This window comes from Tamandua tetradactyla, chromosome 15 (assembly GCF_023851605.1).
Source record: "Tamandua tetradactyla isolate mTamTet1 chromosome 15, mTamTet1.pri, whole genome shotgun sequence".
NCBI classification, from domain to species: Eukaryota; Metazoa; Chordata; class Mammalia; order Pilosa; family Myrmecophagidae; genus Tamandua; species Tamandua tetradactyla.
The window spans coordinates 34,311,517-34,326,365 of record NC_135341.1 but is presented as its reverse complement, the minus strand read 5'-3'; the positions used below and the strand labels follow the sequence as shown (position 1 = coordinate 34,326,365).

Below are 14,849 nucleotides of genomic sequence, written 5' to 3'. Positions count from 1 at the left end.
CATGTGTCTTGCCTTTATGGAGGTTCTGGAAGGTATGGTTAGATCCTAGCTTTGTCATCCCCATGGCTACTCCTGTGTCTCTGACCAGTGTTCCCCACCTTGACAGTCTGGCTAGCTGAGCTATAGATGCTGTAACTCTGCCTTTCTCTGCATAAACTTCTGGGATCCCCTGGCCAACCACTCTGGGACAGTGTATGTATAGGAGATCCATGGGTACCGTGTAATTATTACTTGGCATGGGAGATGCCACATCTTTGTCAGGCCGCCCCATTGGAGCCTAAGGAGAGGACCTCCAGGGCAGGAGGAGACTACTCCCTGACTCTCAGAAAGAGACTACTCCCTGTTTTCTGACAGCTTCAAGAAGGAGCTGACTTCATTGCATTGTAGGGCTACAGAGATGGGTCCCAGGTTTCAGCCCATAGCAATGGACAGGAAAGACTAGTCTTAATAAGTATCCAGGGAAGGCTTTGGGCCCACGGAGTGGATCAGAACTGAATGATAGGTCTGAGAGGATCCCTATTAGTGGGATCTTGTGTGAAAGGTTCCCTGAGCTCATATCTGTCTGAAGAAACTGAGAGGGGGAATCATTGTGAGTGTTAGACTGGCCCAGCCAAGCCTTCACGTGCCTGACTTACCTCTTAACAGGATATGGAATCTTCTCCATAAACTCTATTTCCCAATCTCTTTGCTTTCTGAGAGTTTCCAGGGAAGGGTCTTTGTGAAACAGCTTGGGCATCTTCTCCTGAATTCAGGGAAACACAGGACATTGTCCATGTGGTGGCTGGTTGGCTGGAGCATGCAGGCAGGCTCTGGAGGTTAAGACAAGATCCCTTTCTTCCTAGAATTGGAGGAAAATGAATATGGAGATTGCTGAGGGGGTGTAGTAAACTAGAGAGGGGAACCTTGGTGGCAGAGTTCTGGGGCAGGTGGATTGACTGAGATTTTCCTACCAGCTATTTAAGTTGGGCGGGGGCCCAGACCTTAGTTCTTAGGCTGTTCTGGGAAGGAGTCTTGGGCCTTTGCTGAGGTGCCCCCATAGTTTGCAGCCAGGGGTGAGGGCCACACTCAGACCCTTATCTATCTTCACCAGAGCAGCTCTGCCTCTGGGCTTGACAAACCAATATCCTCATGAGCTTTTGCTTGGAGGAGGACTTTTGGGCTACCCTGCTTTGAAAATCTCTCTTCTATAAGTAGTATAAAGCAGGACAGATGTTTCTTCCACTTCTGGCCAACTGCAAATCTGTCCAGGTCCTGAAGATTCTGTGGCAGCTGCAGTGAGAACAGAAGGGAGGCATAGGGCTCATCCCTCATGCAGACAGTGTTGGGGGCTCCCAGAAAAGGCAGTTAGTTCCCAGAGGAGCATTGGGAGCCCCAGTTTGGAGATCTCTCTGAGCTGGTCATGACTGAACTGTCAAGTGGTGGGTGACAGGATGGGGCAGCTACCTGGGAACTAAATACCAGGGGCTCAACAGGGCACTGCAGAGGTAGCTCAGCCTGTTGAGCTGGGAGCTGGGAGGAAGTTTGCAATAGCATGGGCAGAGCCTGTCCAGCCAACTTCTTTAGAATCCCCTGTGTGTGCAACTCCGAGGGAGCCAGTAGGTAGGCTTGAGTCCACACTGGGACTGGAATACCAGTGGGGAGCAGCATGACAATAATAGTGGAAATCCAGGTGCGGGGTTCCCAAAGAGAATGTGAAATTTGGGGTCATCATCCCCCTTTTCCCTACCTATTACCTTTCCTAAATTAATGTCAGGAGTTTGTTCCGAGCCTTATTTTTATAAGGGGCCCCATGGCACCTCAGGTCAGTTGCTTACTCAGCAGCTATTTCCAGAGCCCTCCTTGGTACTCGTTCTGTTCTTGGCATGGGGTAAACTAGCTAGAAGGCAGTGAGAGGATCCTAATCAAAGCCAGCATCCTCACTGTTTTACAAATGGGAGGACAGGCCAAGGGAGGGCAGATTTCCCAAGGTCAAGGTCAAGTGGCTAAGTCCAGACTGAATTTTTGCATCTGAGGATCATTTTGATGGGTACATGCTTTTTGCGACTCTGTCACTTCCATAAGTGGGGCACTCTGTCACTGATGACTGATCAGTGATGATTTGTGATGTCATCAAGGAGGCTGATGACTTGTGAATTTGAGATACACTTGGGATGGTGCCCATAGCCTAGGTATGCCTAGGGTGGCAGCACTATGGCCCAGACACCTACTTGACCCTCTGTCTCCAGCCCTGGTGGTCAGAATTGGAGGGTGAGGATACCGGCCTGAGAGACTGATGGGGGAATCAGGAAGAACATTTGTTAAGGGAGGGCTCAACAGCTACTACAGGCAGAGGAAACAGCACTGTAGGCCCTTTATGGGTCCCCATAGCCTCACCTTCAATGAGGTAGAGACAGCTTCATCCCCAGGTTTCTCTCCCTGGGGCTCCAGCTTTGGCTCACCTGCCAGTGCTGCCACCTCCTAATTGGCCTGCCTTAGTAGAGGGAAAATGGCACTCAGCAGCAGGCCTTGGGCTGAATGACAGGTCCCTGGAACTCTTTCTTTTCCCCTCCTCCAACCATAGAGCTTAGCCATGCCTGGAGGGAAAAGCAATAGATTCTCAGGGAGAGGCAAAGCAACTTTTGTGGGGTGGTAGCATTTAGGCTGTGTCTTAAAGGATGGGCAGGGAGTGTTCTCTAGCTGGGAAGGAAGGGCAGGCAGAGGCAGTGGTGTGAGCACAGTGCCAGGCATGGCTTGCGTATCCATTGTGGCTGGAGTTCAGGGGAGGAACAAGAGTTTGGGTAGAGTAATTGATGGCCTTGAATGCAGGCCCAAGAGATTGGGCTGGATCCCACAGGCTCTAAGGGGTATCTGAGCAGATGAATGGCAGATCCAGGCTTGTTTCAGAACAGGACTCTGGAGCACAGGGAGATGGGGAGTGTAGGAGCCAGAGGCCACAGCCAAACTCTGAATGAAGTTTTCTGGGAGCAACAGCAATTCTCTACTTCCAGATACTGCCAAGTCAAGAGGAGCTTCCCCTATCCCTACCATGCCTTGGTTTGGTTGCCCTGACTCCTGGGGTAGCCTCTCCCCTCGGCCTCCAGGCACCCGCACCTGCTTCTCAGCCTCTCTGGCTTCATGCCCTCATCCCCACTCACACCCCAGGACTGAAAGCACAAAGCCAGCTTTTGCTGGGGCGGGCGTAGGAGCTACCACTCTCAAAATACCAGCTCGGATATTGTAGCTTGGCAGCCCTGCATAACCCTGGGGGCTGAGGCTTGTCTGGGTGGTGCTGTGGGGTTGGGCCATCACCATTCCAAAAGGAGACTTCTCCAGATAGATGGGACTTACAAAGGAAGAACTCCGTTGCTCTTTTCCAGAAAGCATGCGATCCCAGGGGCTAGAGAGTAGGGAGAGATTCTATACAGTAGGAGTATCTTGTGCTTTAGCAGAGCCCATAGATATGGAAAAGCTAGCTGCCTAGTTACGCAGACAGGAGACTTGAGGCACTCAGACATGGAGGGTTTCCCTGAGGGGTGAGCGGCCGGCAGTGAGAGATGCCAACTGGAGATGAGACATTCAGAGCCTTCTCCTCTCCACCCCTTCCCTCCCTCCTTTCTCCATCCCCAGGTGCCCACCTGTCCTTCCCCTCTGGCATTTCCTGACTTCTCTGCCTCCCAGGTGCTTGGCTTCATGGCTCCATCTGTACCAAGCAGCCTTCCTGCTGCTGAATAATCAATCAGCAATATTTTCATCAGCCTGTGAGCCAGACGGGGCTCAAGGTCCTTTGGCTGCACAGACACTGCAAAGAACTGCTGGACCTTGGAGAGGGGTAGTCTGTGGAGCCTGCCCATATGGTAGGGGTATCATTTGGGAGGACCATGGCTCTCCGCCTCAGCTTTGGAAAGGAGACGGTGAGGTTCCAGGGCAGATGCCCCCAGTACTCTAGCTGAGCTTCCTAGGAGCTACTCACTCCCATGTTCCCCAGCTTTCTGGTCCTACTCCACAAAAGCCCAGGAAGGTTAGGGCAGGACTGAGCTTGGGGTTAGGTATCTGGGCCCTGGAGAAAGGAAAGGCTGGGCTTGGCTCTGGGTCAGTGGCTGCCCAAGCCATCGAGGCATTAGGGCTCTTAAAGGCTGTGTCTTCTGTGCCTACAGCCCTTCTCCTGCTGCTCAATGCTGCAGCCCACCCTGGTGCTCAACTGCTGCCCAGCCCCCCCCGCCCATGGACTTCCTAGGAAGCCAGGGACTAGATAGCACCAGGGAGATGAGCAGAGGTGTAAATTACATGGCAAGCTGCCGGCTCTGAGGTGAAAATGAAAAATTCTCTGCAGTGGCAGCAGTAGGCACAGCAGGCTGGGGTGCCAGGCACAACACCCCATCTCTCCCTCCCTGCTTTGTCCCTCACACCTTCCCCTTGTCACAGACTTCCCTAGGCTCCCTAGACCTGACCCTGCCTGCCTCCTCAGCCCCAGGCCATCCCTGAGAAAACCTCCATCTCTTGCTTCCATTATATTTTTAACTGAATGACTGGTGTACAGAAAAATAGGCCTTTCTTTTGTTAATTTTGAAAACAATGTTTGTGATAATTTTTCCATCGATTCTTTTTGGTTTTTCAAGTATACAGTCATCTTATCTTTAAATAATGGTGTTTCTATTCATCTTTTTTAGTTCCTCTCTCCTTTTAAGATCATCTGTTCCAAAACCTTTGTTTCTTAGCTGGGGAAGCTGAGGCCCACAGGGTCTCCACCTATTTATCAGTAGCCAGGCCAAGACTTTGAGCTTCTGCTTGGGGCTCTGATACCTCCTGCTCCCTTTCTCCCACCCCAGCAGCCCCATCTCTTGGTCCCTGTCTCCTTTACCTTTCATCCTCAGGGTTTTGGGCCTTCTTGTTCCTGGGGGTGGGACAGTGGTGTTCACCAACCCCTCTGAGCAGCTCCCTGCTGGTACTGCATGGCCCCCGGAATTGTCTCATACTGTCTCTGCCTGCCTGTACAATAGTTTTAGATTCTGGGCCAGAGGCTGTTGGAAGCCCCAGTGGGAATGGGAGTGAGCAAGGGAGAAGGAAATTGATGGAAGTTCCTGGGCAGATTAATAACATGCTACATTCAAGCTCCAGCCTCCCTGCTGTGCCTCCTCCAAGCACTTTGCACATGCGATGCAGACCAGCTGCCTGGGGGCCCTCCAGGGTTTGAGTCCCTACTCTCAAGGACTGCAGTGTGCCATGAAGGCGGGTACATGTCTGTGCCTGTGTAATTAAAAATGAGCATGCATCACTTCACCCAACAAGGAGATGCCGTGACCTCTGATGGGACGCAACAACTGTTTGTTGGCTGTGTGGCTTTTGCCTGCTGTCATGCCTGGCAAGAGGGTTGGGGGGAGGGGATGGGTAGCACAGGGTGAATAGGGGAGGCTCCTGCACCCAAGTGGGGCAGAAGGTAAGGGGCCATGATAGGGTGGGGATGGATGGGGCAGACTTCATCCCTTTCTGGGCTTAGACTGTGAAAAAAGATGAGTGACCCAGTCCTCATCCTGGACTTATTGCCTTCTCCCTTTGAGGATTTGAGGCCACCTAGTTCTGAGCAAACCTCTCCAGACCAGGCCTGACCTCTTCTGTACCCCTTTCCCCAACCTTAGCTGAAGTTAGGGCACAGGCCTATACTCTGAGATCAAAAGACCAAATAAGGATAGTTCAGGTCTTCTCTTTAACCTCCTTCCTCCCTTCACCCTAATCCATTAAAACCTGCTACGGAGGCACTATGGGTCCTGTAGGGAAAAGTTGACCTGGCATGTGGTCTGGCCCCTTTGCAGGGTCCGTGAGCTGAGTGGGCAGAATGCTTGCCCATCACCCTCACATGGAAGAGAGCTCAATCTGAGATGAGGAGGGAGCATTGCAGAATGTTTTCAAGGCAGCTATGGCAGCCTTGTGTGAGTGTGAGTGCTGCGTTTTCCCTTACCTACCAGCACCCCTGGGGTGATGAGCTAGTATCGGTGCAGGTTGGGTAGTGGTTCGGGGGGAGTGCTGGCGACTGAGATCCTCTAAAAAGCATTGTGGTTGTTGTCCCAAGTCCCCCTCTTGCTTCTGCTTGAGGAGGTCTCAAGTGGGAGGGAAATCTTGGAGGTATGTCTGAGGGAATGGAATTTCTGAGTCTAGTTTCTACCAGTTCCTGGTAGCTCCTTGGTATGGTTTTCTAACTTCTTCCCCTCAAGTGGGAAGGATTGTGAATATCTGTATCTTTCCCATGTGGACAGGGGCCTTATGGTCTCCTTGGGTCTTTATGTGGGAATGAGTGGCTGTGGGCTGCAGCTGTCAGATGGCCAGTGAATTCAGTGACTAGAGTAGGTTCCCCTTTCCTGGCAATGCTTCTTAAGCCTCTAACTGCCTGGGCTTTGAGAGGGCTTGTGCTCAGAGTTGATAGGACTCCAGGCCCACTTAGTTCTCTTCCTATAGCAGACCAGCTCCGTTTGGCTTTGAGCTGGTATCCTTGACCATAGGTAGTAGGCTTTCTAGAGCTCCTTGGAGCTAGCTGAGGAAGAGTCAACTCCTCTCCGATGATCTTTCAATGTTTACAGTTTGGCATGCTGCCCAGGACATTGCTCCTGTACATGAATGACCTAAGAAATGGCTCATGTCCACCCCTTCTATCTCAGAGGCTGCACCTGGCGAGAAAGGAAAGGACTTGTCCTCTGTCCCTGATCACTCAGGAATGGGGCATATGGATAGTCCTGCCCCCTTACCCTTCATCCCCACCCCTCATTGGGCCCATTTTTACTCAGTGGGCAAGTGTGGAGGGGAGAAAAGTCTCCCAGGAGTGGGGTGTAGGGGCTCACATAAGCATGTCCTCTGCCTGCTGACCTGGGTTATAAGTTTGCCCCTTTGCCTTCTTCCTGCCCTTGCTTATCTGCCCTGTGTCAGAATTTTGACAGGACCCAGCATGTTTATAATGATAAGGGGCTGAGCCCTCAATGAGATTTTAATTAGCTCTATGCTGGGAGGGCCAGTGGGACCCAGGTGGCAGGGAATATTGGGGTCAGGCTGGGTTTGGGTATGAAGCTGCCCCTTCAGGAGGCCTGGGGCAGGCTTGGGCAGCTAGTGCACCCTGTGTGAGATACTGTGAGGAGGGAGGTTCTGGGCAGGAAAGGAAGAGCCGTGTAGCCAGGCTACAATTTTCTCCCCCTCCTCTGTCTCCCCAATTCCTGTGTTCTCCCCGATGGCTTTGAGATGAAGGCGATGATGGCAGGGATGGAGGATGCAGTTTCCATGGCAACGGGGCTGTCCACAGTCAGGCAACTTCAGAGCTGGGTTCTCTGGAGGAGGCAGATGCGCAGAGCAGCCGCAGAGCTGTCTCCTGCCTGCCAACGAGGGGGCTGGCAAAACAGGTGGCACAGGCTGGCTGCTTGGTGCTACCTACCTTGATGCCTGGCCTGGAGGGGAAGGTGAATGAGCACCACTCCCTCTTATCCCTGGTACTACCAAGCTCCTCTAGAAAGGGAAGCTTGGGAGATGGCTTGAGTACCAGTAGGGGTTGGGATAGGGCCCCCAAATAGGCTCTGGTCCTTTGGAGCATTCCCAACAGCCAGTTATCTACAGATCAGAGAGACAGGCTGCCAGGTGACAGATAGTCACCCATCTCCTGTCCTTTGGATCCTCCAAATGCCCAGGCCTGGGCCAGAGCATGGAGATACTGGTAAACCCATGCACTGACTATGGTTTGGGGCCATGCTTTTTCCTCAAATCACCTGGAAAGGCCCCACACCTTCAGGGAGCCTCCCTGACCTTGGCCTTGGCAACCTGGCCCAGATTGCTGAATGGGGCTTAGGTTTGGCACATGCTCAACACCAGGTGCTGGCATTGGCAGGGCCCTTGGGCCTTTACACTGTCTCTTACCTGCTCCCCAGAATTTGCATAGCTCCTACTTCCTGACATTGTTTTCTTGCTCAGTCTCCTTCTGAGGGCCAGCACTGGGGTGGGCATGTGGGCAGGTACAGAAGCAGAGGCATTCATCGGTGGCATTCACTGAGGGGCTGGGGATGGCTGGCTCTTCCCCCATGTCAGAAAATGGCTGTTGAGAAAGCATCTCAATCACCTGCTGCACATGCAAGCTCCCATGGCTGCCCCCATTTGGGGTGGGGAAGTGTAGACTCATAAGATACCAAGAGCACCCAGGTTTGCAAAAAAGACTGGGTGCTTTCTTCACTGACCCTGGAGGTATCAAGGTTAGGGTCTCACTCAGCAGTTGAGCACACAGACACTCAGGACAGAGCCTTACCTGAGTCACCCATGATGTTTGAAAGGCTGAACTGCAGCTGACCTTGGGCCAGGCCATCTACCTGCCACAAAGCCTTCTGGACAGACCCTCTTTCCATCTGGATGTTTCAGGTCTGGGCTGGATAAACCTTTCAGGATCTCTTCTCTTTTTCCCTTGTGGGCTCATTTTTACCCCTCTTAACCTGCTTTAGTTGAAGGAGGTTCCTCAGCCCTCAGGTTGGCTGGACGGGTGGACAAGTGGAATCATGGAGTGGCTTCTCTCACCAGGTGATAAGTCTCTCATTACCTCTAAGTGGAAGGCTCATTTCAGAGCTTGTGGGTGAGAGCTGGGCAGGTGCTATAAATAACTGTTGTGAAGGTTGGTGTGTGAGCAGTAAATGGGCAGGGCTGCACATTCCGCTTAGTGGGTAACTGTTCCTCCACAATATAGGGGGGTGGGATCCAGAGCAAGAGATGCTTGTGCCCCCCTTCCACACATACTGGGAGATAGGGGGGCTGTTTTAAGCTCTGTCCAGGTGAAGGGTAGTAAAGTGCCTGTCTCAGAACTTGAAAGTGTCCCTAGAAATTGGTGTTCCAGCTCAGTGAGAAGTCGGGGTTATACTCACTACTAGGCCTACTTGGTCTGCCTACCTGCCTTTCCAGCTTAGGGTCTTCCTCCTGTCCTTATGTGTTTCCAGAGGGCTGGGCTGCCTAGTCCCTGGGCCCAGGTTTGAAGAGGGGAGGAGGTCACCCATATCCAGTAGCCACAGAAGTTGGCACCGGCCTGGTCTGACATGAGAATGGGAGTAGAAGGGGTATTTAGCTAGCTTGGAACCCCTGTCTGGGGTCTGTTAGTAACTTGTTAGCAAAGACAAGGGCTAAAGGCCTAGAAGAACTGGTCTCTCCTGACATCTGTTGGTCCATCAGCATTATTCAGGGTAGGGAAGAGTTCAGGTATGGGAGTCCTGAGAGAAAAAGCCTGACAGGTCAGTGCTTAGAGCCATTGGTCATGGGGTCCCTATTCTGGGTGGGTGCTAAACTTAATGGCACTAAGACCAGTGCTTTCTTTCTGGAAGAGCCTTTTGGTGCTATTTACGCATAGGATTAGCAGTACCAGTCTCCTGTGTTCTTATAATATCTGCCCCTGGTTCTTGGTTCTTGCCCCAGGACTCCTGGCTCTTCAGACCTCTGCACCCTGGAGTGTGAGGACCCTGTTGCTAGAGGACTCAGCGTGTGCCACCCCCAGCAGGAGTTTGGAACTTGGGAGAGATTGCGTGGGAGGCAAAGCCAGTTCCCCCTGGAGGAAGTTGATGGTTCATGGTTCCTGGGGCCATCCAGGGACAAGTGGGTTGGGGGGGCTCCTGTAGGGCTCATTCCTGTTTTTGCCACTCCCTGGCTAGGAGCGGAAGCTGTGTGCTCACCCTCGAATGGAGATCTACCAGCAAGACCAGATCCATTTCATGTGTCCATTGGCACGGCAGGGAGACTTCTATGTGCCTGAGGTGAAGGAAGCAGAGCGGAAAAGTCAGGGACATGTGGAGGCCAGTGACACCCAGATGGATGGCACAGGTACAGAGGGTGGGGAATGAAGGTGGGGCCCACCTGGGGGTCCTCCCTGACTGGGATGGTACTGTGGCTTGTCCAGGCGATGTGCTTGGCAGAGGCATAAAAAGGAGACTTTCCTGCCTCTAAGATCTACACGCAGAGTTACCTGTTCCCAGATACATAGATGTGGATTTACATAGGTAACCCCCTGGTACACAGATTCTAGGATCCTGCCAGGATTCTCTTCAGATTCAACAGAGGTGCATACCCTTGGAAACACAGACCACAGACAGTTGAGTCTGGGAAGGGGCTGGGGCTGCTCAGGAAAGGAGTCACTTTAGTGAGACTCATCAGGAAGTAAGATTGTTACTGGTTTTAGAAGGTAAGGAGGTAAACAAAGTGTCTTACTGTTCCCATTGTGGGGCACCCAGGGCCAGCTGCTTTCTTCCTGCCAGAGATATAGGAGGCAAGGAGAGGCAGGCTCTAGCCAGAGAGCCAGGTAGGATCTGCCAGATCAGCCCCAGCCCCTTCCACCATAGTCAGCCCATGCATCTGCTGGCAGCCTTAATACCCCAGGTCTGGTTCAGCAGGTTGCTTGCCTGCTCTCGGCCCACCCCCTTTCTAGAGACTCTTTCTGACCCCTGGACTGTCTCTTCCATGGAGGTCCTACTGGTAACATCCTAAGTAGTCCCAGGGCCTTCAGCCCTTGGCCATCCTGGTGGAACCTGGTGTGACTTATGGAGGTCAATGACCTCTGTGAGTGGGACAGGACTGAAAGAAAAGGGGCTGTCATTCTTTGCCTCCTCTTTTAGGAAACTCCTTCTGCCCATTCAATCTTCAATAGCCAAGGTCACCCTAGAGCAGCATGTGTGGGTTGGAGGGAAGGGGGGTAGCTGCAAGGCAGTCTCTGCTCCCTAGGGCCCATGTCCAACACAGTTAACTTCATCTGCCACTTAATTACCTCCATAGGGCATTGCTCCCACCCACATGGTAGTGCCCAGCAGACACTCTTCAGTGTTCCAACTGTGACCATAGGACGTGACACAAAGTCACCAGGCCCAGGCAGTTCCCAGGGTAGGAAAGGGAAGAGCCATGACCTTCCTGTGACCTCCCTTTCTGCTTATCTCCCTATGGCTTGGTCCACCCACCCAGTTTCCCTTCCTCTCTTCCAAACACTGCCTGCCAGGGGTACTGAAGAATTATATGGCATTTGCTGCAGCTGGCTGTAGCCACAGTACCTCACACCCCCCAGCTTCTTGGCCTGTCCTCCCCACGAGGCTGCCCACCCACTCCCTGGCATGGAGGCCGAGAGGTCTGCCCACCTCTGACAGAGTCAGTCCTGATACCAGGACAGGCTCTGGGTGTCTGCCACCAGGTGTGAGCCACTTAAGCTGCAGTGCATGGTGGGTGCCCGGCCTGCCTAAGACCTGGCCTGTCCCTGCTTGCCTTCCTGCTGGGGCCCCAGCTTGGGCTAGGAGGTGAAAGGGTGTCATTAGCTGCCTTGTGCCTGTTATTACATTGATGTATTATTTAGCTCCAGAGAAGCGATGAATATTTGATCTCCTTGTGCTGGCTATTGACAGAGGAGGTAGGAGAGACTGGGGTGAAGGTGGCAGTTGCACATCCACTGCCCCAGCCACTCTGGGGATTTAAGTGCTGCCCTGCCTTGCCTAGCATCTTCTTCCCTGGGACATAGGTCTAGTACTTTGGGATCTGCTCCTGTGCTGACCTTGATGTGGCTGGAGGGATGCTGCTTCCCTGCTTAAGCTCCTTTGCTGGAAGTGTCCGCGTGTCCCTAGGAGGTGTCTGCATCCGAGCCAGCTGGGCCCTAGCCTGAAGGGGGTTCCCCTCGGCTCCTTTTTATTATTATTATTATTTTTTATTTTTATTTTTTTCGGCTCCTTCTTTTGATTATTCCTCGCCCAGAAACTGGGAGGGAGGAGGGAGCTGGCCAGCAAACATCTAGGTTCCCATGTTGGGGTCCAAAGAGCCATTGGGTGGTAGCAGGCAAGGCATAACAGTTTATTGGAGCTGGGGGAAGTTACATTGCACCTCCACTCCTTCCAGGCCTGCAGCCACTGGGGCATAGATTATCATTCAAGGAGTGAGTGAGGGGCTGGAGTCATGTAGCAAGGTCAGAGGGAACCACCCCACAACTCAGGGCTCACCTGGGCTCCTGCTTAAATGCTTTCACTCTAGGAGCCAATTCTTGGGGCATAGCAAGTAGCCTGGCATTTCCTGGGTTCATCTCACTTCTGCCAGTGGGGAGTGAGGCAAGTGGGGAGGCAGATCCCATGCTTCCCTCCCTGAGATCCCAGCTGAAGCTCACAGAAGGCTCAGCGCTGAGTCCAAATGCCAAGTAGCCCCCTGCTGTGTCTGGCTCAAGGCTCCATCACCATGGATATGGGAGCTGAGGAAGCTAGCATACTCCTCACCTTCTGCCCCCCTCCCCCACATACAGAGAGAGAGGTGGTATCAGACCAGCACATGGTGTGCCTCAGTTCTTTCCCCTCCTTGCCAACCTCAGCTTACACTCAGTGCCTCTGAATGGGGGGAGGTGAACTGAGTGAGGGGTGGCTCTTAAAAACGGCAAATGAAGGGACAGCTTGCCAGGAGGATCTTTTGGGTTTGAGAGGAACAGCCTGAGAGAGGTCTGAGCCTTCAAGCCAGCTCTGGAACCACAGTGGTTGGCGATGCAGTGGGCAGGGGCTTCTCTTGATTAATTCAGGCATAGGGTAAGATAACCCTGAAAATGCCCAACCCTCTTAATCCCTCCTCTCTTGCAACTGGTTGAGCATTTCTCAAGAATTCAGCATCCCACTCCTGTTCCAGCTTCTGCCTCAGGTGAGGGTTCAGTGTGGGCCTAAGATAGGGCTAAACTGATTTCCTGGATATAGCTGACCATCTGGGAGCCTTGCATGGTGGGAGCAGTGAAGTGGGGTTAGGTGTAAGCCTCCCAATCCATTTTCGAGTCCTCAGGCCTTATGGTCAGGGTTCTGTATAGCTGCCTTGGACAAATCTGTCTCCATGTCTGAAATGGGTGGGGGTGGGGGGTAGAAAGAACACTACTTGGGTCTCTTTGTTCTACTCACTACTCTTCACCTCAGGGCTGAGTAGTCCTTAATGGATTTGGTGGCAGGGGATGGGGGCATGGCAGCGGGCTTTGTGGGAGTGCAGGGAGCTGAGGCTAATTCAGGATAGGGAGAGGAATGCACAGCAGGCTGTTCTCCCTCCCTCTTTCCCTCCTTCTTTCCATCCCTCCCCTACTTCTCCCTCCCTCCCCCCCTTTTTCCCTCTGCCTTGTTTGAACAGCCAGGGCAGATGGCAGAGGGCAGAGGGCAGCTAGAATGAGCCTCCTGAGCCAGGGGTAGCTTTATTATTCATGAGTGGACTGTACATGCTGTGTTGCTAGGCTGATGGTAGAATCTCTGCCTTCTCCCTGGAGGAGGGGGCTGGGTGATCCTTGTTCCCGCTAAACCTGTACTCCCTCTTCTTGGCCACAGGAGCTGACACAATGAGTGACACAAGTTCCATAAGCCTGGAGGTGGGCCCTGGCAGCCGGGAGACTTCAGCCACCACCCTGTCTCCTGGGGTTAGCAGCCGTGGTTGGGATGATGGTGACACCCGCAGCGAGCACAGCTACAGCGAGTCAGGCACCAGCGGTTCATCTTTTGAAGAGCTGGACCTGGAGAGCGAGGGTTCCCTGGGGGAGCTGCGTCTGGGCCCTGAAGCTGAGCCCCTGGGGGCTACCAAGTGGTCCCGGGAGCCCACTACCCCTGAGCAAGGCGAGGAGTAACCCATAGCTTGCACCTTCTGTGGTGCAGTGGCTAAGGAACTGAGCAGACTCTCCAGCCCTCTTCCTCCTTCACCACTGGGCCCAGGCCAGGGTTGGGGGTCCAGGAGTGACCTGACTCCCTCTTCCTCCCACCTCCTGCCCTCCAGTCCTCTATCTTAGACTTCTCCTCACTGCCTCTCTGCTCTTAGGGCCAAAGGAGCCAAGGACTATTTTCTGCAGTAGCTCCTAGGGCCTACCCCTGTTAGATCTTTTTTCATACTCATTGGAGCTTCCAGGACCCAGAATAAAGCAAATGATTTTCTTGTTTCACCTGAATTTGGGCTGTGTATTTGTTTGTTTGCTTTACTATTGAGACCCCTGTGCAGATGGGCCGGGAGTCCCCAAGTAGAGGAAAGAATGTGGTCAGGTACCCTGGGGTGGGAAAAGAAGGGGGGGAAGTATTGAAAGCACTGCATCCCTTGCTTTGTGGTTCCATTTGACAGCTGCCCCAGAGGCTCCCCCAGGCTGCTGGAGGGCAGGTAGAGAAGGACAGGGTAAGGGGTGTAAGAGCTGAGCATGGGATGCCCTATGGGGCTCAGGAGTGGGGAGCTCACAGCCTGCTTTCATCTGCTTCCAACAGATGTCTTTGTGTCTGTAGCTGAAGTGTGCCTGTGCTCACGCTGATAACTCCCCAGCAGGTGAGGACATCCTTGCTTTGCCTATCAGTGCCACATAACCTTGCATTGGTACGTGTGTGTTTGTGTGTGTGTGTATAGCATGCTTAGGACTGCTGTTGGGCCTCCTGTATGACACTATGCCCAAGTGGACATCAGGATGTGAGTGTGGTTGGGCATGGCTTTATTTGTGTGGATGGCTGCGTGTGTGTGTGTTTGTGTGTGTATTACTGTGCTTTGTGTCTAACTATATGGTGGATGTGTTCTAAAAGTATGTGAGCCTGGCTGACTGGGAATGTGTCTGTGGGGGCTTTGTCCATATGGAACTGTATGCATCTGTGTGTGTGTGTGTGTGTGTGTGTGTCTGTGTTTATGTGTACAGCTCTGCATGTGTGGCCGTGTCCACATGTACAACTGTATGTATGGTCAGGTGTCCATGTGTACAGCTGTGTGTAAGGCTGGGTGTATGTCCTTGTCTGTGTGCACACCTGGAAGTGGTAACTGCATGACTATGTGTGTACCTCTGTGTCCATGTGCTACAGAGGGGCTGTATAGCCCACTTGCTTTGGGCCATGTAATGAACTTCTTAGGCTGGAATGTGCATAGCCAAATCTGTGTATAAAGCTCAGTGC

At 52.8% G+C, this 14,849-nt stretch overlaps 1 protein-coding gene across 9 annotated transcripts in view; it reads left to right on the top strand.

The window, feature by feature from the left end:
* Positions 1-13,879, top strand: part of TEX264 (testis expressed 264, ER-phagy receptor) — a 30,150-nt gene extending 16,271 nt beyond the window's left edge. For all 9 annotated transcript variants that reach the window (XM_077129164.1, XM_077129163.1, XM_077129158.1 and 6 more), the window contains 2 exons: positions 9,624-9,792; positions 13,272-13,879. In XM_077129164.1, the coding sequence (XP_076985279.1) occupies positions 9,624-9,792; positions 13,272-13,564 (462 nt within the window). In that variant the 3' untranslated portion in view covers positions 13,565-13,879. The remainder of the gene's footprint in view (positions 1-9,623; positions 9,793-13,271) is intronic.
* The last annotated feature ends 970 nt before the right edge of the window (positions 13,880-14,849 follow it).